Below are 21,947 nucleotides of genomic sequence, written 5' to 3' on the forward strand. Positions count from 1 at the left end.
GTCAGACCAGTTGATTTTCAAAAATGGGTCAAAAAATACAGTGGATCATGGGATCCATATGACCACTTAGCAAGATTTAAGCAAGTGCTAAGAGCAGAGAGTATAATCGATTTCCATACTCAATTCGAGGGGTTTGGAACAACATTAGAAGGAAAATCTTTGATATGGTTCCAAAACATTCCACCAAGGTCAATCATCTTGGGAAGGACCTGAATACAAATGGCATGTGGAGGACATCTACAAATGGGTTGTGACCTCAAAACAAGCAAAGCTTAAGTACAAAAAGTCAAAGGTAGATAATAACGTTATCCTTGTTTTTACTTGCTTAATTTACTTTGTATATTTTAAAAAACATACTTTAATTATTTTATTTATGACCTTGAATAGGAGGTGTTTGTGAAAAGTGAAAGCAAAAGTCAGTCCAATGAGGAAAACATCGATCCTACAATTTCACTTGAGGTATTGAATATTCTTACAATAATAACTTATTATTAAATAATCACTTGAAATTTATCTTTTTTTTATTGTTATCTTTTACAACCTTCTGTTAATGTTGTCTCAAATGTTAGTGATGAGAAAGAGAAAATGATTGATAGCTTTGAGGTAACTTTTTGTAGTATTAGTCTTTTGAATATAGATGTATATATAGTATCTATTGTTGGGATATAAAGCCCAATGTGGTCGCCCAGGTAAGTGGGCGGGCCGCCAGGTATGTACACATATTCTTTTGTAAAAACCTAATAAGAACTCACTAAGCTCTACACATTACAACAGAGCGAGTTCACCATATCGTCGTGCTCTTCTTCTTGCACTTTCTCTCGCGTTGCACTTCCGCTCGTACTCCTTCAACTGGTATCAGAGCTCAGATCGAGGCTCGGGGCAGCATTGCAGGAAGCGAGAGTCACCTGCTCAGATTGGAGTGAGATTCGACAGGCGAAGACACGGTCCCAAATCGTGTGGAAGGGCCTGAAGGTCTTGGTGTTCTCAGGATTTCATTATGAGGTCATTTCGGCCACCGTTCGGCTTCGACAAAGTTCTGCGCAGGCCATTTTCGACTACGTGGTCTCGGCGGGTGCATATCCGACTCTGCAAATTTGGGGTTTCGGCTTACGACTGCAGGTGCTGAGGATATCGGCACTCCCAGAGTGCTGATTTGTGGCTGTCTACACATCGAAGGACAGCTCACAGTTCTTGGAGGCGTGTCACATACGACACGGGCGCATCTACACACAGACTGTAGGCGACATCCACTAGTTCATCAGGCAGCTTGTGTTGCTGCTTGATATTCCAGATTTCATCCTAACATTGCAAGTACTTCCACATGGGATGTATTGTCAGAGATGATGTATGTCTGTTGAGGGTTTGTTGGCTGTGAGTCACGCAGGAAACAACCGCCGCAGCGGTTACAACATACAATGGGAAATTTGTGGATGTATGAATTTGTGGGAAGTCTATGTACTGTCAGATTTACTGCAGCCTTTGTTGAGGGTCGAGTGAGGTTTTATTGAGCTGGGGGATTCTCGAATGTTGAGATCCTTTCGATGATACAGGTCTTGGAGCGATCCCTCGAGCACCCTTAGATAGGCAGCTAGGATGTATTGACTGTGAGTTAGAGAGTTGGGATTGCATCTTTGCTTTACTGTCGTTGAGGCATTATCGCAGTCTATGCTTATAGGACAGTGACATGACAGTGAGAGACAATATAGGTGCAGGATAGGTTTACCCATAGCTTACAGAGTTAGAGAGACAGTTGTTTTTGAGCTGTTTTTTGGTCGTTTTTATGTACACTAGAGCCATTTTACAAAGGAGACTCTGCCGAAATTTCTGCAGAATCTGAAGCTTTTTGGTTCAATTGACAGGTTGATATTGGTTCAAAGGTCAGTTTACAGAGGAAACTCTGCCGAATTTTTCCCAGGAAAGTAAACTACTGTGAAGCATAGCTATGGCTGGATCACAGGACACTGCTCTTTACAATATCAAGAAGCTGGGTGGAACCAATTTCCCATTGTGGAAGAAGCAAATTTGGCACGTGTCGGTACAAAAGAAGCAGATAAAACCTATAAATCTCAAGGGGATAAAACCAGAAGATATGGACAAAGATGAATGGATCAAAATGGATGAATTAGCACTTTCTACCATTATGCTGACTTTGGCAGAAAGGGTTTACTTCAATGTAGCAGACGAGATGTCGGCTTATGAAGCATGGACAAAGCTGAGTGATCTTTATGAGAAGTAGAGTGCAGCTTCACAGGTATACTGGCTTAAGAATCTTGTTGACTTGAAGATGAAAGAAGGGACACCTATGTCCAATCATCTGAATGAATTCAACACCATCTACAGTCAGTTGTCAGCTCAAGGTGTCAAGTTTGATGAACCTGTTAGAGCTATGTTCTTGTTGATCACATTGCCGGAAAGTTGGGACACTTTTCGCACAGCTTTGAGTAATTCTGCACCTCCAGATGGTTTGACCATAGCAGGTGTAGAAGGCAGTCTGCTTACTGAAGAAACCAACAGAAAGACAATGGACAAAGGCAAAGGAACAGCCTTAGTTGTCAGGGGAAGGACCAAAGAAAAGTACAAAGGTGGAAAGAGGAATCAGTCTCGTAGCAAGTCCCGCAGTGCTAAAGTCAAGAGTGACATAGAATGCTACCATTGTGGCAAGAAGGGTCACATGAAAAGAGACTGCAGAAATTGGAAAGCAGAAAAAGGCAAAGAGAAAGCTGAAGACCATGGTGAGAAGAACAAGTCCTCAGTGAAGATTCAAGAAATAAATGTGACAAACACTGTTGCGGAGGATGACAGTCTAGTGTCAAGAGACAAGAATACAATGGACTCAGCTCTTCTTACATCATTTGATGGACATGCACTGAGTGACTAGATTATGGACTCAGGGGCATCACTTCATGTGTCTCCAAACAAGGAGTGGTTTACCTCTTATGTGACCACTAAAGATCATGTTCGTCTAGGCAATGGGCAAACATGTGAGATCTTAGGTGTTGGAGATGTTCAATTGAAGTTTCAGAATGCCTCTTCTTTCACGCTAAAGAATGTGAGACATGTTCCCGCAATTACAAAGAGCTTGATCAGCACAGGTTTACTTGATGATGCTGGCTACGTCACCATTTTTGGACAGAACATGTGGAAGATATCCAAGGGTTCTATGACAGTAGCACATGGAGTAAATTCTGGAGGACTTTACATGATTTATGTATCAAATGTCTCTAAAAATGTAATCAATGTAACCGAGCAGCCGAACGTTTCTTTGTGGCATAGCTGGTTAGGACATATGTTCAAGAAGGGAATGGAAATCCTGTCTCGTTCTGGTTATTTTCCTGGCTTTTCATTTAATGATTTTGAATTCTGTGAACATTGTCTATATGGTAAGCAAACACAGCAGCCACATAGCATAGAAGCAGTAGAAGAGATACACAGTTGGCACTTGTTCATAGTGATTTGTGTGGACCTATGCCTAACCTATCTCTAGGAGGAGCTTCTTACTTTATGAAATTTATAGATGATTACTCGAGGAAAGTATGGGTTTAATTTCTCAAGCACAAGGATGAAGCGTTTAGTGTTTTCAAAACGTTTGTGATACTTGTAGAGAATCAGAGTGGAAAGAAGCTTAAATGCTTACGCACTGACAATGGTGGAGAGTATGTTTCAAAGGCCTTTCAGGACTTTTGTGAGTCAAAAGGTATAAAACGTGAACTTACTGCTCCTTACAATCCTCCTCAAAATGGTGTTGCTGAGAGGATGAATAGGACCATACAAGAGAAGCTCAGAAGTATGTTGTCTAATGCACATTTGCCAAATGGGTTTTGGGTTGAAGCTGTATCAACAGCTGTTCATCTGATAAATAGATCTCCTAGCAAGGTTTTGCAGAAGGATTCAGTGACAGAGATGGTATGGTCAGGCAAGGTGCCCTCATACAAGCATCTCAGAGTCTTTGGCTGTGAGGCATATACTCACGTTCCAAAGGAATTTAGGAACAAACTTGAGCCAAAGAGTAAAAAGTGCATCTTTCTAGGCTATGGTAATTCTGGTGAGATGGGGTACAGACTTTGGGATCCCGAATCCAGAAAGCTTATCTGCGGCAATGATGTTCACTTTAATGAAGCCAAATATCATTCTAAACCAGAGAGGGTTGAGGAGTTTAGAAGAGTTGTCTTCCAAGAAGATGGACCTACACGTGCAAGACAAAATGTCAGGGCCCAACAGGAGCAAAGACAGGATAGAGTGGAACCACAGGTTGTGGCTGAGCCTGAGCCACCTATTTTGCGTAAATCTGGACGTATCACGCGACCTCTTGATCGGTTTGCTTCATCTATGAACTATGTCATGTTGACTGATTGCAATGAGCCTTCATGTTACAAGGAAGCAGTGCAAATGAAGGAGTCCGGGAATTGGCAATTGGCCATGTAGTGAGAGATGACAGCTCTGCATAAAAACCACACATGGAAGCTATTTAAATTACCACAGGGCAAAAAGGCTCTACCTTGTAAATGGGTTTACAGGTATAAGATCACCGCTCATGATAGTCAGCCAAAGTACAAAGCAAGGCTTGTTGCCAAGGGCTTTAAGCAAGAACAAGGCATTGACTTTGATGAAGTCTTCTCTCCGGTGGTCAAGATGACTACATTGATATGCTTTCTTGCATTGGTTGCCATATTAGATTTGGTGTTGCACCAAATGGATGTCAAGACAGCATTCTTGCATGGTGATTTAGATGTGGAAATTTACATGCAGCAGCCAAAAGGGTTTGTAGAGAAAGGCAAGGAAGATTTGGTATGCCAGTTTTGTTAAAGAGTCTTTATGGCTTAAAACAATCACCGAGGGCATGGTACCATAAGTTCCACAAGTTTATGCTTTCTCAAGGCTACAAACGTAGTGAGTTCGATCACTGTCTATATACAAAGAAGGCTAAGAATGGTAGTTGGTTGATCCTTATTTTGTATGTGGATGACATGTTGATTGTTGGCAAGCACTTGGAAGAAATTTCAGCTTTGAAGTCAAAGATGGAAAAATCGTTTGACATGAAAGACATGGGTGAGGCAAGTCATATACTTGGTATGCGCATTGAGAGAGACAGATCAAAGAAGTTGATTTGGTTATCTCAAACAGAGTATATTGACAAGGTTTTGCAACGTTTCAATATGGAGAAGGGAAAGGCATTGAGTGTTCCATTGCCACCATATGTGAAACTTAGCAAACAAGATTGTCCTGTGTCTGAGGAAGAACAGGCTGAAATGGATAAGATTCCATATGCGTCTGCAGTGGGTAGTTAATGTATGCAATGATTGCTACTCGTCCAGACATTGCATTTGCAGTGGGAGTAGTAAGTCGATACATGTCAAACCCAGGAAAGAAACATTGGGAGGCAGTGAAAGGAATATTGAGATACCTGAAAGCTACAAAGAGTATGCGTATATGTTATGGGAGTTAGAAGCTAACTGTAAAGGGTTTTACAGACTCAGATTATGTAGGTGACTTAGACAACCGAAGGTCTACGTCAGGGTATGTCTTTACATTGGCTGGTGGAGCAGTATCATGGCGTTCTAGATTACAAGATTGTGTTACTCAATCTACCATAGAGGCTGAATAATGTTGCAACATCAGAGGCATGCAGAGAATCAATTGGCTTACTCGACTAGTAGCAGATTTGGGAATCAAAGAAGAGATGCCTGTGTTATATTGTGATAGTCAGAGTGCTATACAATTGCCTCACAATCGAGTTTATCACTCAAAGACAAAGCATGTGGATGTGAAGTATCATTTCATCAGGGAAATGCTCGAGGATAAGCAAATTCCGCTTGTCAAAGTTCACACCAGAAAATCCTGCCGATCTACTTACAAAAGGACTTCCCTCAGAGAGCTTTGCGCATTTTCACAAGAAATTAGGTGTAGGGTAGTACATCACTTCTCTACATCTCTTGTATATTAGCTTGTATAGTAGCTTCTCTCACACTTAAAGTACCACATTGGACTTTAAGTGGAAGGTTGTTGGGGTATAAAGCCCAATGTGGTCGCCCTGGTAAGTGGGCGGGCCACCAGGTATGTACACATATTCTTTTGTAAAAACCTAATAAGAACTCACTATGCTCTACACATTACAACAGAGCGAGTTCACCATATCGTCGTGCTCTTCTTCTCGCACTCTCTCTCGCGTCGCAGTTCCGCTCGTACTCCTTCATCTATAACACATGATTTTACTATTTCAAGCAGCATGACCAAAGTGTATTAGTCAAAGGAGATTTTCTATGCTTTGATGGTATGTCAGAGGTAAATATTTCATAATTTACTTTTTGTTATCTCTTTTTAACATAACATGCTTGTTCGTGAAAGTTAAATTTGTTCTACTTGTAGGCTGATAAGTTTTTAATGGAAATTAATAACATTGATGGGATTAAAGAGTACCAAGATGAGGTATGTCGTAAAGATTTTATATATTTTGAATACATAATCGGATTTTGTTCAAGTGTTATTTTAAAATGTAGGATGGTGCTATTTAATGATGAGCTTCTTCCAATGTCGTACAGGAAGCTATTACAGACAGGACAATCAAAAAGAGTCCTAGCAACCAAAGATCTTGATACATCCGTTGAGACTTCTTCATCAAAAGTTCTAGATGTAATTCTCCTTTCATACTTCTTTTGTTATTGAATGTTTTGGTTTTTAAAGTTTTTAGTTTACAACATAATATGGTTTTGCTATCACTTTCATTAGGAGCCACGTAAGAGTGGCAGAAAGAGAAAGGTAAGTGTTCTTCTCTTTTATTAACTTTTTATAATCTTGGAAAAGAATATTTCTTTGATTTTTAACTTTGTATTCTATGCTTTTTATATTGAAGATGAGTGAGAAAATGAAAACACTTAGTGAGCTTGACAGCGCTCGCAACAGAGAGAGCAATGTCAACAAAAAGGTGTATAACTTAATTTAGGAGTAAACTTAATTTTGTGTTATAAAGAATCTAAGTAAAAGATTCCTTTCTTCTCTTTTTATGGTTAGATTGTGAGTACAAGTTCAAAGAAAAATATTGATTATGATGATTCTACAAAGGTTGCAAAGGTGAGTGTTTAAAAGTACATGCTTATAAGGATTAGTAGTGAATCCGTATAAAATATCTTATTAGATTTTTTTATTTTGTAGATGGATTCATACACATTAAAGGATGTGGAGACTATCTTATTAGTGTACACTAAGAAGAGAACCGTCAATGAGATGTATTTTTCACTTCGAAAGGTGTATCTGAAGTTGAAGAAAGAGGAGATTACTTTCAAGGCTTATACTAAGGATTTGAAAAATCGAGACAGCCACTTGATGGTAAAGCAAGTTACGAGTTGGCTAATCGAGATGAAGAAGATAGTCATTCATGGCTACTCACATTTGAGTGCCAATGATATTGAACTTCTTTGTTAGAAGCATATTTCATGGCAAAAACTTGTGATTTTGACTTTAGGAAGTTCTTATGGTCTTTTAAATTGGGACTATGTTTAATAATTTTAAAACATTGTAATGTGGTGAGCTCTCAAAATTTGTCTTCTATACGTTTTGTCTACATGATTTGTGATGTGATATTTAAGTATAGTTGTTGCTTTAATTATGGTCAATTTTAATTACAAAGAGTTAGAGATTTTATCCATATAGATATTAGGGATTATACATATAGACGAAAGAGCAATTAGGTGTTCAAATTACCTATATAGAAAATTTTGTATATGTAGAATGATATTCTATGCTTGAATCACTACATAGAGAATGTTTCACATTCTCTCGTTTGGACTTTTATTAGGTATGTATATCTAAAGTAGTAAAAAACATAGAGAATTTATTTTTTTTCCTATGTAGAGAAAGGTCAAAAGTTGCTTGTGTATGACACATGCACAAGTTCATACAAGTACATGCCTAGCACTGCAAGTTCATACAAAGAGTGCAAGATTTTATATGGCACATGCGGTGTCCTCTCTTGCGTGTGTGAGTGTGTGTGTGTGTGTGTGTGTGTGTGCGCGCGTGTGTGTGTGTGTGTGTGTGTGTGTGTGAGTGTGTGTGTGTGTGTGTGTGTGTGTGTGTGTGTGTGTGTGTGTGTGTGTGTGTGTGTGTGCGCGCGCCCGCGCATGCGCGCTTTCATGCAAACACATCCAGAAGAAAATCAATGTCCTAACAACTTTGCAAATCGCTGAATGCAGATGGACGATGAGGTCAAAAATACTAGATGCTGAATGCAGATGGACGCAGAGATCAATCACAACTTTGCAGATCGCTAAATGCAATGGACCAACATCTCTTTGCAATCTAGAAAAATAGGATGCAAAAAAATTAGTATTGTGGATGACATGTGCATGTGCAGGATGGATTTTCAGGGGATGATGCACCAAGAGCAATGGTTCCGAGCATTGTGGGGTGGCCAAGACATGCTGGTATAATGGTCGGCATGGGGCAAAAGGATGCTTATGTGGGGGATGAGTCACAATCCAAGAGAGGTATTCTGACACTCAAGTACCCAATTTACCATGGCATTGTCACAAATTGGGATGATATGAAAAAATTGTGGCACCACACTTTCTTCAATGAGCTAAGATTAGCACCGGAGGAGCACCCTGTCCTCCTCACAGAAGCTCCCCTTAATCCAAAGGTGAATCATGAGAAGATGAAACAAATCATGTTCGACACCTTCTATGTTCCGTCCATGTTATATGTTGCAATCCAGGTAGTCTTTTTGCTCTATGCGACAGGACGTACTACAGGTACTCCCTCTCTCCCAATTTCTTCCATGGTTTTAGCATACAAACATGAATCAAAAGTTAATTTCAAAAATAAGATTGCTACACTGACTTCTAATGCATATGGCATTACCATTTACTGAATGTTCTATATGAGTAACCAGGAATTGTGTTGTACTCTGGAGACAGGGTGACCCACGCGGTGCCCATCTATGAAGGGTATGCCTCTACACACTTTCTTATGAAATGCATGTCTCCACACACACACACACACACACACACACAGAGAGATACACATACACACAATGATCTATGTAAATGCATGTCCATCCATGCAGCTATGCCCTTCCACATGCAATCCTACAGGGGCTGGACTTGGGGGGAAGGGACCTAACAGACGCACTGATGAAGATTTTGACAAAGAGAGGCTACTCCTTTACAACAACGACAGTGCCAGAATGGGAGATCATGCGGGACATGAAGGAGAAGTTGGTGTATGTAGTCCTCGACTACGAGCAAGAGTTGACTCCGATTGAGGTCAAAAGTACCAGATGTGCCCATTACACTTGTTGCTTATAACGGATACAAAACATGATTGTACAATGATATGATCGCCAACATTGTGAAAGGACAGCCGTCATGGTTTTAATCTTCAATTTTCACATTTGTCTTGTCGAGGACGTGTTTGCATAGCGATTAATGACCACCGCCAATTCTTAAGTTGAGATAACAGGCATGACTAAGAACAAGGTGTTGCAAGATGTAGTGAAGGATTGATGCAGAAAGTATTAGTAGTATCGTACCTTGCATTTCTAATGTACGTCAAAGACCTTCATTAAATATGGCTGCACTTTGAAAAAAAGAAGACTACAGAAGCCACCGCAATCATCCAAAATCAGCCCATATATGCATTGGCAAGAAAGGTCTCTAAGAGCGATGTTTTTCAAAGTCTTTGAGCATGTTGGATGCTTGTTATATGTAGTCCATGTGAAAATTTTGCATTGGTTGATGCGTTCGTGAGGTGCTTATTATAGATCTTCCAATGCTGTGCCGGTGGGGAGCTACAAGAGTTTAGTGTACATTCTCTTCAGAGGGTGAGAGGATGTGGTAGTAGGGAGCAGACTTCCTAGTGTGGAGAAGCACACTTGATCATCCACACCTCTTCAAACCTATTGTCATCATCATCACCATGTGTGGGATCCATGGACCATGTGGTTTTGTTATTGCTATGAGTGCTTTGTGCATGAGAAGACTTGGGCAGCTCTAAGGTTTAAAGGAATCCATGTCCATGTCGTAGTTGTGCACAAAATTTTAACTGGAAGTACATATAGCACAATGGTATCTGTAGAGTGGGCGATGGAAGAGCTATTGTGTGCCCCAAAATCAAAGCTGGCTAGTTAAGTTTCAAGAGGAATCCCATTTTAATAGCCTAGCATACCTGCAAGCATTTGTTAAAAAAGTTTTGAGGCTACACCCACAAGTGCCAGTGCTACTACCGCATTTGCCAAGAGATATCCTCCTTTTTGTGAATGTGTGGGCAATTGGCAATGATGAAATCTTGTGGGAAGTAGCCCATGAGTTCAAGCCTGAGAGGTTCTTGGTTGGTGTTCATCCAATGATGTGGGGATCTTTGGAGAACAAAACTATATAATTTGGTTGCTTATACCTTTTGAGAGACTCCGTAGAGGATGCCAAGGTAACCATTTAGTTGTTACCATGATAATCCTTGTCATTGCCAATCTTTTGCATTGTTTTTATTGTCATCCCTCTTGTTTTAGCATCCTAGAAGGTGAGGTCATGCGGATGTCTAATTCTTGGTCTAATTTCATGCTGGCAAAGACATATTATTTTTAGCGACACCTGCCATCTGCTAAAAAACTTTAGTAGTCTTGTTTTACATGTATTTAATCTTTCAACAAAAAAACATGTCGAGGGAAAACAACTATCCTATGCACTGTTAGCTTCAACACAAGGGTAAGTATTCAAGTCGTTAGTTCTTTTCCTTTGATCTATGGATAGGATAATAAGAGGCTCAATAGATCCCAAAACTCTGCTGCGAACTTGCCTAGAATAACCACTTCTTTGTAGTCTTGTCCACGTGCTCCAGTCCCACCTTTGTGCACCATTATGCCCTCTAATAGCGGGCCCACATCAATTGAATTACCTAAAATGTGGTTGCCCATATTTTCCTACTCATGAATCACTTATCTGTGCCTTCATCTACTTTCATACATGACAATCTCCTTTGCCATCCTTCTTTTATTCAGCTAATAATTTACTCATCATCGCAAGCTTGCCTAGCCACCTTCATTAGCATTGCAAGATCACATACACACACACACACACATACATATATATACATACATACATACATACATATACATTCTCTCTCTCTCTCTCTCTCTCTCTCTCTCTCTCTCTCTCTCTCTCTCTCTCTCAGAACTAGAACGCTTCTTCAAGGATTTGTCTCCATGGATTATTATTTTTTGGACTTCCACTTTTGGTAACCAAAACATACAACCTAATGATACCTTTGCATGCGTATCTACACCATCAGGATCCGATACACATTTGCTGAAAGTTACGATTTCAAATATTAGTTCTCATAGACTTTCACACATATCCAGATCACATAATAAAGTCTACCATATTCACCTTCTCTGGGCCTAGTCAAAAACTTCTCCCTATGAAAAAGCTCTAGGTGATCCTCGTAATGCTTTTAATGTTGAACAATGTTTGAACCCCTCCACTATTGACCATTGTTCTCTTCTATGACTCCCATGTTCTTGCCACGACGTTAGATGCAATATGAGGCACATAGATGGCCTACAGAGAATTGCTCCAAAGAAACCAATCAATTATTGCCCAATAACGTGCTCAAAGGCCTACAAAGGCCATATTCTTACAATAAATGGTAAAGTGAACAACCCAAAAAAAATGGTTGCAAAGCTTGTAACCCAAAGAGTCCATAGTGTAGCACGTGTAAGCCTAGACGAGGCAAATCCCATTTAGCGATTCGAGAGTGATAACAAGACCACTCTCTGAAGGTGAGGAAACCCCTCACATGCCAAAATAGAGGCATTATATGGACTTACAAGAGTAATTTCTCGGGGGGTTCACTATATAGAGATCTTGCATAACACGTGTGTTCAAGAGGTATTTATAAAATCCCCTACTCTAGATTTTTTAAATTATATAGAGACCCTTTATGTACCACTTTTCTCAATAAAAAGACCCCTTATGTACCAAAATTTTCACTTTTTCAATTTAAAATACCCTTCTATATGTATATTTTCTGTAAGTTCATAGAAGAAATTAACCCCTGCTTGACTCTCTCTCTCTCTCTCTCTCTCTCTCTCTCTCTCTCTCTCTCTCTCTCTCTCTCTCTCTCTCTCTCTCTCTCTCTCTATTTATCTATACATCATTCAAGCTCCATTGACTATCATTCTCCTCACATTTTTCATAGGTAGTACTCAATTAGCTTCCCCTCCCACTTATGAAAATTGGTTTTTCATTCTCCTCCCATTTTTCATAGGTAGTACTCAATTAGCTTCCCCTCCCACTTATGAAAATTATTATTTTTGAGCATGCAATGGAAAAAGCTCTTTTTGTTTGAAAAAAGCTCTAAAATAAAAGCTCACAAATTTATATTCCCCCTTCCTTATGAGTTTTTTGTTCCGATTGACTTGTTTTTGCTTCTTCCGGCTTTTGAGTCTCTTCTGCTGCTTGCTCCGGTTCTGGCTCGGCTTCTTTTTCCTTTTGTCCATCGGGGTGGTCAGCTTCTTGTGTAGATTCTGTTCGTTGGGTGGACTCAGAATCTTTCTCTTTCTCAGTATCTACTTCACCATTGGTACCTTTGCCTGCTGGTGATGGTGGTGGGCTAGGCATGGGATGGTCTTGTTGTTCCGGAGGCGGTGAGGCGGGTCGGGGAGATCCATGGCTTTCTCTTGTGTAGTCGTTTCCTCAACTTTCTTTGCAGCTTCTTTTGCCTCTTTCAGCTTTAGGGCTTCGGCCTCTTGGTACATTCTTTCTAAATATTATGTTGGATCATCCGCCTCTTTTCTGGTATGTTGCTTTGTTCGAGGTCCTTTCAGTCCTGTGGGTACCCACTTTTCTGGGTCCTTCCCTTGTGCTTGCCTACTGCATTGGTAAGCCTGTTTTTCTCTTTCAAAACACGCTTGTTTTTGAGCTGGCTCCTCTTGGTGTGTAGCCACAACTTTCCTCTTCATCTCTTCTCTCCGAGCTCTCTTTTCTTCGTTGTCAGAGCTCACGATGTTGTGCGGTTCTGGTGAGCTGTCAGCTGACTCATCATCTGATTTCTTTGACCTTTTATCTGACCTTGTAGCTCGTGGAGAGGGTTGTGCTACCAAAATCCATGTACTCTGATCAGGGACAGGCGGTAGGTTATCGGTCATGCCGATGGTATGATATGCTATTCTAGTCAACACCTCTAGCGCGCCCAAAGTATGTGATTTTGCCTTCCTTCTTGGTGCCCTTTAAGGTTGTCAAGACATACTGCACGTGGTCCACGGGCTGTCTTGTTGTCGACTTAAGAACCTGAGTGAAGGTGGTGGCCACGGCATGATTTGGTGTAGTGTACCTTGGTGGCCTTTTTGCCAAAAAATGGAAGTGTTGATGGTACAAACGGGCTAGCTCTTCCACCTGTTTGTGGATAAGATCGACGAATGTAGCCGCGGCTATCTCCTTAGTAAATGTACCTACGATTTTTCTGTCTCTTGCCCACATGGTCATTCCTTTAGTGGGCAATCGGAGTGCCTCTGCCACTATCTCCTTTGTGATTACTACCTCGACCTTGTTTCCTTGGGTGTCGGATATTTGTGCGGTTCCGTCCTCATTGATGGTGGATAGAAGCTCGTAAGCTTTCTGAAAGTCCACTCCGCAAGGCTCTTGTTCGTAGAAATGCCTGAGCCCCAACCTACGGTTAGCCTCTTTGGTCTCTGGCTTGGCAGCTACATCATAGACCTCCTTAGGCAGGAGTTGCAACTCCACCTGATGCCCTTATTCACTCTTGAACCTACCAGTGAAGACCGTGGTGTGGTGTTCTTCTAGCTGTTCTCCAGAAAGGTAAGATGCCTTTGCTGCTTTGACCAACTTGGGGTCTAGTTGATACACAGGTAGTTCTTGTAGTTTCTCTTTCTGATTTAGCTTCTTCTTGGCCCTCTCCGATGCTTGCATTGCTCCTGTTCAGTGAATAGAGTGCAAAGTTAGCAGATTTGTCGGATTTTTCTCTGGAATGTCCTTTTAGACTGAATTGCTGACAATTTGGTCCAAATTGCTTCAAATCAATTTTTGAACAAGCAAAGATGCATAAAATCATGCAAGGAACAAAACTGTATGGTTGCAACCAAAGTAAATAATCGCGATTATTTACAGTTGAGAAAAATTTTCAACTTTTTGCAGACTTGGCTTTATAGGCTTGAAGTATATATCAAATACATGCTCTGAGTGAATTATGGGCTCATTTGGATGCACAGGGTGAAAATGGTACCAGATTTTGGCTTTAGGTCTCTGAATCAGTAGATATAAAGGAAATTTGAGATTTTGAACTTCAAATTGATTCAAAACTGGCTAATGGACACATCACAACATGTACTTTGGATGTATGATGGCAAAATATCAAAATTCCTCAATTTTGACCAGAAAGTAAATAATCACGATTATTTACTTTTCCTCCAAAATTGACATTTTTTTGTACAAATTGGTTCTAAGCATGGTATAGACCTTGGTTATGAGATATGAGGTGATTTGGATCAAGAAAAATTTTTTCTAATCCCAATTTTGGCTTGCAAAGACTTCTTTGCGTTTTTTGGCAATTTTACAAGTTATGGGTGGTCATTTTGGCTCATACTTGATTTTTGGCATGTAATAGGTGTGTACACATGATAGGTGAGATGATTTGACAATTTCCAATCAAAACGAATGCAAAAGTAAATAATCGCGATTATTAACTACAGTGACAAAAACTTTGCAAAACCTACAAATTTTGACCTAGACATGTTTCATACACCTAATACAAGTCCTAAATTGAATTTGGTCAAGTCTGGTCATGCCGGCATCACTTTGTGCTCTGTCAACTTTGAAATCACCGTATTTTGTGACTACTCTGTCTGTTGGGTTGGTCAGTCAACTTTGAGGCTTGGGACTTGTCCGTAACATAGTTCTAGCTCATTTGGAGTCAGTTTGGCCTCATATGTCGAATTTGATGCTTTGTAACCTCCCTTCAAGCCGTTTTCTGCTTTTCGAGGGCTTTGCTTGATGGATTTCACCAAACCAATCATATACATTGTATATGGAACTCATTAGCAAGCCATCTGCGGAGTCAGGTCGGAATTCTGGCATTTGCCAAAAACCTAACTTTTCTAATGGGGACCCCCTTGACCCCACCCGAATGGTCATCTGATGGTATAGAAAGGTTCATTATGTTAGGGCATGCTATGGTTCAAATCTCATCCGATTTGGTCAAGTTGGAATCAATAATCTGTGCAAACCCATATTGTGCCCAAAGCCTCTTGATAGTGAGTATCATGCAAAGAAATGTCTATTTGGAAATTTCCCTGAATGTGCTGTAACCAAGTTGACTTTTTCCCAAAGGAAATTCCTATAGATAGTAGGGAGTTGAATGTGAAGGTTTTTAAGGATGTGGGGACCGGATAGGTTGATGCCACTGGCAGTGAGAAGAAGAGAAAGGACTTGATTGTGGATAGAATGCAAAGTGTTTCTTTTCTTCACCTCTTGTAAGATCATCTCAAAATGTTTATCAAGCATAAGTTCCTCTTTAGGTGGCAAGCCCAACAATTCAAATACTGCTTGCTTAACTTTGGTAGTAATGTTGTTGTGTTGGTTGTTGATTTTGTAAAAAAATATTCATTAAAAAAGTGGAATGATATCCAATGCATGCATTCGTGGGGTCAACCCAGGTAACCATATTGGTGTATGTCACTTATGTGAGCAACTTAGCAGGTGTTGTTGAGAAGACACAACATTCTTTCATTTTAGATGACAAGATCCATGACACGTTGCTTGATGCACATTGCTTTTTCCTTCATGATAAGTGGATGAAACAACAGAGGCATAACTTGCAATATCATTGGGTGTGGTCAGATGGTACTGCCTCATAGCTTAAGGTATGGAGGCCTTTCTATTTTGTGGGAAGGTATTGTCCAGCTAACAGGATTTAACATGATGCATATATTCTCTACTTCAAGACATGGAAAGGGAGAGAATGATGGTGTAGGTGTTTTAATCAAGAGAAGCCTCACTCATGAGGAGCTGAAACTAGATGATTGGCCTATGAAATGTGCAGGTAATATTGTTAGTTTTCTTAATGCAACATTTCACTCCATAAAGGAATAACATAGGTCAATACTCAGAGAATCTTTTATGTGGTTTCAAAGGATGATACGCAATGAAATTTGCTATGGGGCTATCAGCCCATTATATGTTCTTGCTCATTCAATTGTGTTGATGGATAGTCGATAGACAACCCATGTGCTATATGCCTTTGAACGCTCTCATGCTTTTGTAATCCATGTATTTTGGAACTATGGAGGAGATGCAAGGATAGAAAATACATAGAAGAATGGAAATACATCTCCACGGTTCCATTGCTAGAGACGATAGAAGCAGACAATGACAAAGATGAAGATGACAAGAAAGGAAGCAATGTTGTATTTGGCATGCAAGGATTCGAATTTGGCAATCTATGAAGGTAACCTTGAATTGTTGTGTGAGATGTTGTCTATTGGAGACAACTTCGCAATCAAAGCTGCCAAGGCCAGTGAGGACTTCTACCTTGTGAAGTACACAAAAGCAATGTATCAGACAATGAAAACACAAGACAAGTCACATAATATAATTATTTGTGGTGGAATAGTATTTGAAAGCTTGTACTATGGATAGATTGAGGGGAAGTTTGATACATATACCCTATTAAATCAGACACCTCTAATGATGAACTATTCCCATCTTGTAAGAACCATACGCCTTCCCATGGAGCCTATCCTTAGATTCCATAACTAGTTTAGATTGTCCACTGAGATATATGAAAACATTTAGAACAATATGCCTTTTGATGATGGAAGTGACCAAGATGCAATCATCTCATCCTTCAAGCCACCTCCTGAAATTTCAAGTGGGACAATCTATACTTCTCTCAAATAAAAAATTACTTTTACTAATTTCTTGTTGTTTACTTCAGTGTCTGTTTTTCACTTACTTGTGATTAAAACAAGAACCTAGAACAAAGGAGCATCAACTCAACACCTTATGGTTATGTACAAATGCTAGTTTTCAAACAGTACCAAATTGGTATTATAAAAAAAAAAGGATGAAAGATACAAAACAAAGAACGAATTGTTCATGTACACCAAAAAGGGGATTTCCATTAGCTAGTATCCAAGTGAGTGGTGTCGAAGACTCTCTCTTTTAGCTCCGCTTCACTCAATGCACATGGTCTTCCCTCCACTTTAGTCCCCACTTGGCTATCCACGGTTGTGCCCAAACCCTCCAGCCCTTGGTCATACACTATGCCTTCCACATTGGAATTCTTCAAGTCCCATAGGACATCCTGTACTTCCTTAGCAACATCATCTTGCGCAAACATATTACTAGCAATTGACTTGGTAGGAACATGGTCCTCCTTCAATTCCTCTCCAAAATTTATAATTTACACCCTCAATAGTATTCTCTTCAGCTACACAATCACTAAAAACATTGATGGATTTTTATATCAAGGGATGAAATAACCACGATAGATTAATTTTTATGCAAAAACATTGCCCACATACTCTTCAAAGTAGAGTGCCCACTAACCTTGGCCTTATCCTCCACAAGGATTGTAGTGTTGCACTTAGGTTTAGCACAAGAAGTACTTCTCTACAATAGAACACTAAAGCATAGAGGATGATACTAGTGTCGGCAAGAAAGCATGAAGCTACTAACAACATAAGAAGCCTTCAAAGCCTCCACACAAGTGATGCATATGCCAAAGACATGTCACATTAATTGTATTCTCCTCATCCACAATTTGAGGCCTTGGGAAGAGGGTAAACCTCTTGCCTCTCTTTACATATACAATGACCTTGCTAACAAAATCAAAGTGGTTCTACCCTTCCTTCAATTCAGCCTCAAGCCAGTCATATTCTTTCTATAAAACAAAGAGAGATTAAACATATAAATAATTTAGCATGGCAAAATCCATAATTGCTAGTCATACGAGATGAAATAGAGGAAGAAAAAGTAAACACCATAAACCAAGCAGTACCGAACAATCCCAAAGCACCAAAAGTACCAAAGTACCAAAGCACTAAGCTACCAAAAAGAACCAAATCTAATATACAATACCAGAATTGACAAATTAATTTTAACTACCAAAAATGCCTAGAATTAACCAAAAGTATCTTAACTAGAGCAAAAGTACCAAACGTACCTAGTACTACCAAATAGCACCAAATGAACCTGACAGTACCAAATGGACCAAGCAATATCACCGAATGTACCAAGAAATTGAATAACTACCAAATTAGCTAAAATTTAAAAAGCACCCGAACTTATTCAAAAGTACATCAATAGCAAATGTGCAAAAAGTACCTGATAGTACCAAATGGACCAAATGTACCAAACACTTTTAAAACTACCAAAACAGTATCAAATATACAAATAAATTGCATAACTACCAAATTAGCTAAACTTTAAAAGTTCTATTAAAGTTTCAAGAGTTCCAGAATTACCAAACCTATCAGTACATTTCAACTACATAAGTTAACAAACCCACTAAACAGCTACCATTACTTTACAAACTACCAGCAGTACCTAAACTATCAAAACTACAAGATCTTTCAAAACTCCTAGAACTATTAAAACTATACAAAGTACCTAAACTATGGAATTTTTCTAAACTACCAAAACTATAGAATCTTTTAAAATTAGCAAAAATACATAATCTTTCAGAGTTGCCAAATTTATCAAAACTACAAAAACTATAAAATGTGGCAAAATTATCAATACTAAAGCTTCTTAAACCACCCAAATCTTTCAAAACTATCAGTACTAAAGCTTCTCAAAACTATCAGTACTAAAGCTTCCTAAACCACTCAAACTTTCATATTAAACTAAGCACCCTAAAAGTAAAAACTCCAAGACTATTAGAAGAAGCGAGACCTATTAGTTTGAATACATATTTCTTTTGAACTTCTTCTTCAAGCCTCTGGATGTTGTCATTGACAACAAGCCACAGGAGCATGCATCAATTGGCTGCCAAGTCAAACTCCACCTCTTTTAACTCATCATCACACACAGGGTTTTTTGGTCGTAGCTCAAAAAGTTGCACTTTGTATTTCACAATATCATCCTTGATTCTCTTTGCCAGGATGTCTGATATTTCATTCCTCAGCACTCCTTTTCTACTGGATATTATCCCTCAGTGTTGTTAGAGTACTCGTGTGGCAGTTGTATTTTTCCAAGGCATCCTATCAAGTAACCAACTGCAAATCAAAAATTGTTCCTGCTTAGCTAACAGAACCATCAAAAGGACATCATCCCTATGTTTTCGTCCCTACTGATTGTATCAAAACCTCATTATTAATGAGAAATCCCGTTTTGTTGTCGAAGAGTGTAAAGGGGCCGAGGGCTTCCAAATTTGTAATTAAATGCAATATCTAAGCCTTATTATTAAGCCCAATTAGCTAGGAATCCATTTCTTAAACCTTGGCTAAGGTATAAAAGCCAACTTTTGTACCATTTGACCTAAGTTTTTGGATAATGGAAGTAAGTGTACGTTGCAGTACAGTACTGTGAGCTCTCTATTTGTTCAATTGTTTGTATCTCCCTAACAATGCACTCGCAGGTGCAAGATCTTCCTTGTTCTCTTCCCATGGATTGACATTTTATGTCTATGGTGCTCGCTTTGCTAGAATTGATGTGGTGAGGCTTGGAAATTGGACGACATTTTGGCGCGGTTGTCGAGGTCAAGGGAACCTAGACTAGAGAAAAACACAAAGCATTTACTTAAATTTTGATTACTTCCTCTAGTTTCGACTAGAGTGACACATTTTTTGACTTTATCACTACTAAGAGGTGCTTGAGAGTAGGGATACTCGATAACGACCTCGAAAGCATTAGTTTAGTAGGACGGATTAGGTGAAGGGTACTTGAGACTAGCTAGTGGTTGGTCGGTAAGAGTATCACCTAAGTAGAAATTGGAGATTTGAGATTGAAAGTTGAATTTTCCACATTCTGCACTTTTTTTTCAAGTTCAGTAGGAGTAGGGTAAGTAAAAAACCATCAGGGCTACATCTAATTTGAGATGCATTGAAGAAAACAAAAAATAAATGTCAAATCTATGTTAAGCACTCCTAAGATAGACACGGGGTTTCTGGGACTAAAATTGTGGAACTAAACTTGCAAGGTGGTAGACCAACTTGAGTAGACTATTCCCCTTGATTTTGGTATCATTTTAACCACTGAAAGACCTTGTCAAGCCCAAGTCTAGGAAAAACTGCCAGCTTTTGAGAAAATTAACAAAAATAAAGTCAATTCTGGCAAATTCTTGAAACCAGGGTATGGATAAATTCAAAAAATTGTGGGAAAATCAATCTGTGAAGCAAAAATTGCAAAAGGTCAAATTTTGATAAAGTTTTATCTTAGGCACATCGAAGATAAAGTTCCAACGAGAGGGTGAATTTTGTCAAATTTTCAACTCACAAGGCTTTATTGGAACAATATACAGCTCCTGAGCAAGTTTGAACAAGTTTGGAGTTGTGCAAAGGCAAAAAAAAACCAAGGAACCTATAAACCTTACAACGGGACCAAAAAGAGAGATAAAACACTGGTAAGGAGTCCAAACTTTGTGAAAATCATTATACAAGCTTGAAATCACATGTAGAAACCCAGACAAGGTTCACTAGCAAAATATTTTTCACCTTGTTGAAAACCCTAATTTTTCAAAATTATCGGAAGCAAAACGCTCACGCCAATGCGTAGGGCTCATCCAGAGGATCAACATTTGACTTGTGAATTTGACACCAAGGTTATCTTTGCCAAACTGTGAATACCACATTCAAGTGATCAAAGTTAAATTTACACGGATAGTGAAGTGCAGTCATCGTAGGTGCACCAAAGATAGCATGTGTAAAATTTCAAAGTTTAGGGCACATTGATTGTATCCAATGATTGTGGAAGGAATTGTTAAATATTTTGTGAATTTAGATTGACAATCATAGAATCACATACGGTTTGAAGTTCTAGTGTGCAGGGAATCACGACTTTGCGGAAAAGGGTTGGACAAGGAGCGGAAAATGGTGTGTCTAAAACCAAAGGTAACTTTCTAGGTTTAAAGTGTCTGTTCAAATAAGTTGTGTAAGCCCATCTATGAACTTACAATCTGGTAGAGTTTTGGGAAACTTGGGTACCATAGGAGAGAATAGGAGTAGAGCATCCACGAATGAGAGTGTAAACCAAGGGAGACCTTTAAAAACTATTGCAGAAGAAGTTCTAGACACTTACTCTTACTCGAGCTCTAAGATGTCTTCTTTTTTACTCAACTAGGAACTGGGACCTCTCTCAAGTTCAAGCATATTATGACCTTCTTTAAAACCAACAAGTACAAAGCCCATATTTATTTGGATCCTAATGAGGAGTTTGTCATAAGGATAGATGACCATACCATCGACTTTAAAGAGGAGGTTAGGGCAAAAAAATAAGACACCTTCTATATGGACCAAAATGGGGTGCAATACCTCAAGATACAAGATCCTGATTTGGTAGACAACTGGGGATTAGAGGTTGACACTCTAATTCTAAATAAAGTTGTGAGATAAGCACCTCCTCTGCTAGGATTAGAAGGATATGATTTGATAGATATTAAACCTCTGCAGCACATACCCACTGACAACCGTAGGCTTGCACTCTATTGTTAGAAATCCAACAATGTCATGGACTTGATCTAGACCACCCATGCCAAACCAGAGCAACTGACACCCTTGAAAATCATGTATATTTTTCAAGATCAAGGAGAAGGGTTTGGAGGAACTTCTTGTCCACCTCTTTAGGGATTAATATAGCAAAACTTTTATTATGATGAATGTGAAGGACATTGAACAAACCAAATACCAAGGACATTCGATCCGAGAAGTGATTATAGAAATAGTACCTGAAACCAAACAGAACGTAGGGCCAAATGAGAGAGCCTATGATATCATGGTCAACCAGAGA

General features: G+C 39.3%; 2 protein-coding genes across 2 annotated transcripts; both read left to right on the forward strand.

The window, feature by feature from the left end:
* Positions 1–585: 585 nt before the first annotated feature.
* On the forward strand, positions 586–7,416 carry LOC147427538 (uncharacterized). Its single transcript, XM_086496291.1, has 8 exons — positions 586–603; positions 6,223–6,279; positions 6,364–6,423; positions 6,550–6,627; positions 6,724–6,753; positions 6,848–6,919; positions 7,006–7,065; positions 7,147–7,416. Exons 1-8 carry the CDS (start codon positions 586–588, stop codon positions 7,414–7,416), a joined length of 645 nt encoding a protein of 214 aa, XP_086352417.1.
* A 1,003-nt stretch (positions 7,417–8,419) lies between these two features.
* LOC147427539 (actin-like) lies at positions 8,420–9,847 on the forward strand. Its single transcript, XM_086496290.1, has 4 exons — positions 8,420–8,741; positions 8,882–8,936; positions 9,056–9,254; positions 9,752–9,847. Exons 1-4 carry the CDS (start codon positions 8,420–8,422, stop codon positions 9,845–9,847), a joined length of 672 nt encoding a protein of 223 aa, XP_086352416.1.
* Positions 9,848–21,947: the final 12,100 nt, after the last annotated feature.

The sequence above is a fragment of the Adiantum capillus-veneris genome, chromosome 23 (genome assembly GCF_014529385.1).
Source record: "Adiantum capillus-veneris isolate H3 chromosome 23, ASM1452938v2, whole genome shotgun sequence".
Classification (NCBI taxonomy): Eukaryota; Viridiplantae; Streptophyta; class Polypodiopsida; order Polypodiales; family Pteridaceae; genus Adiantum; species Adiantum capillus-veneris.

Bases quoted from the DNA above. Each gene is read 5' to 3' on its own strand.
- LOC147427538 (XM_086496291.1), top strand. The intron at 6,424-6,549 runs GTATGTCGTAAA...AAGCTATTACAG, and splicing joins TTAAAGAGTACCAAGATGAG to ACAGGACAATCAAAAAGAGT. The intron at 6,628-6,723 runs GTAATTCTCCTT...CACTTTCATTAG, and splicing joins CTTCATCAAAAGTTCTAGAT to GAGCCACGTAAGAGTGGCAG.
- LOC147427539 (XM_086496290.1), top strand. From the start codon at position 8,420: ATGGTCGGCATGGGGCAAAAGGATGCTTATGTGGGGGATGAGTCACAA. The intron at 8,937-9,055 runs GTATGCCTCTAC...CCATCCATGCAG, and splicing joins GCGGTGCCCATCTATGAAGG to CTATGCCCTTCCACATGCAA. The intron at 9,255-9,751 runs GTCAAAAGTACC...TGCTTATTATAG, and splicing joins AAGAGTTGACTCCGATTGAG to ATCTTCCAATGCTGTGCCGG.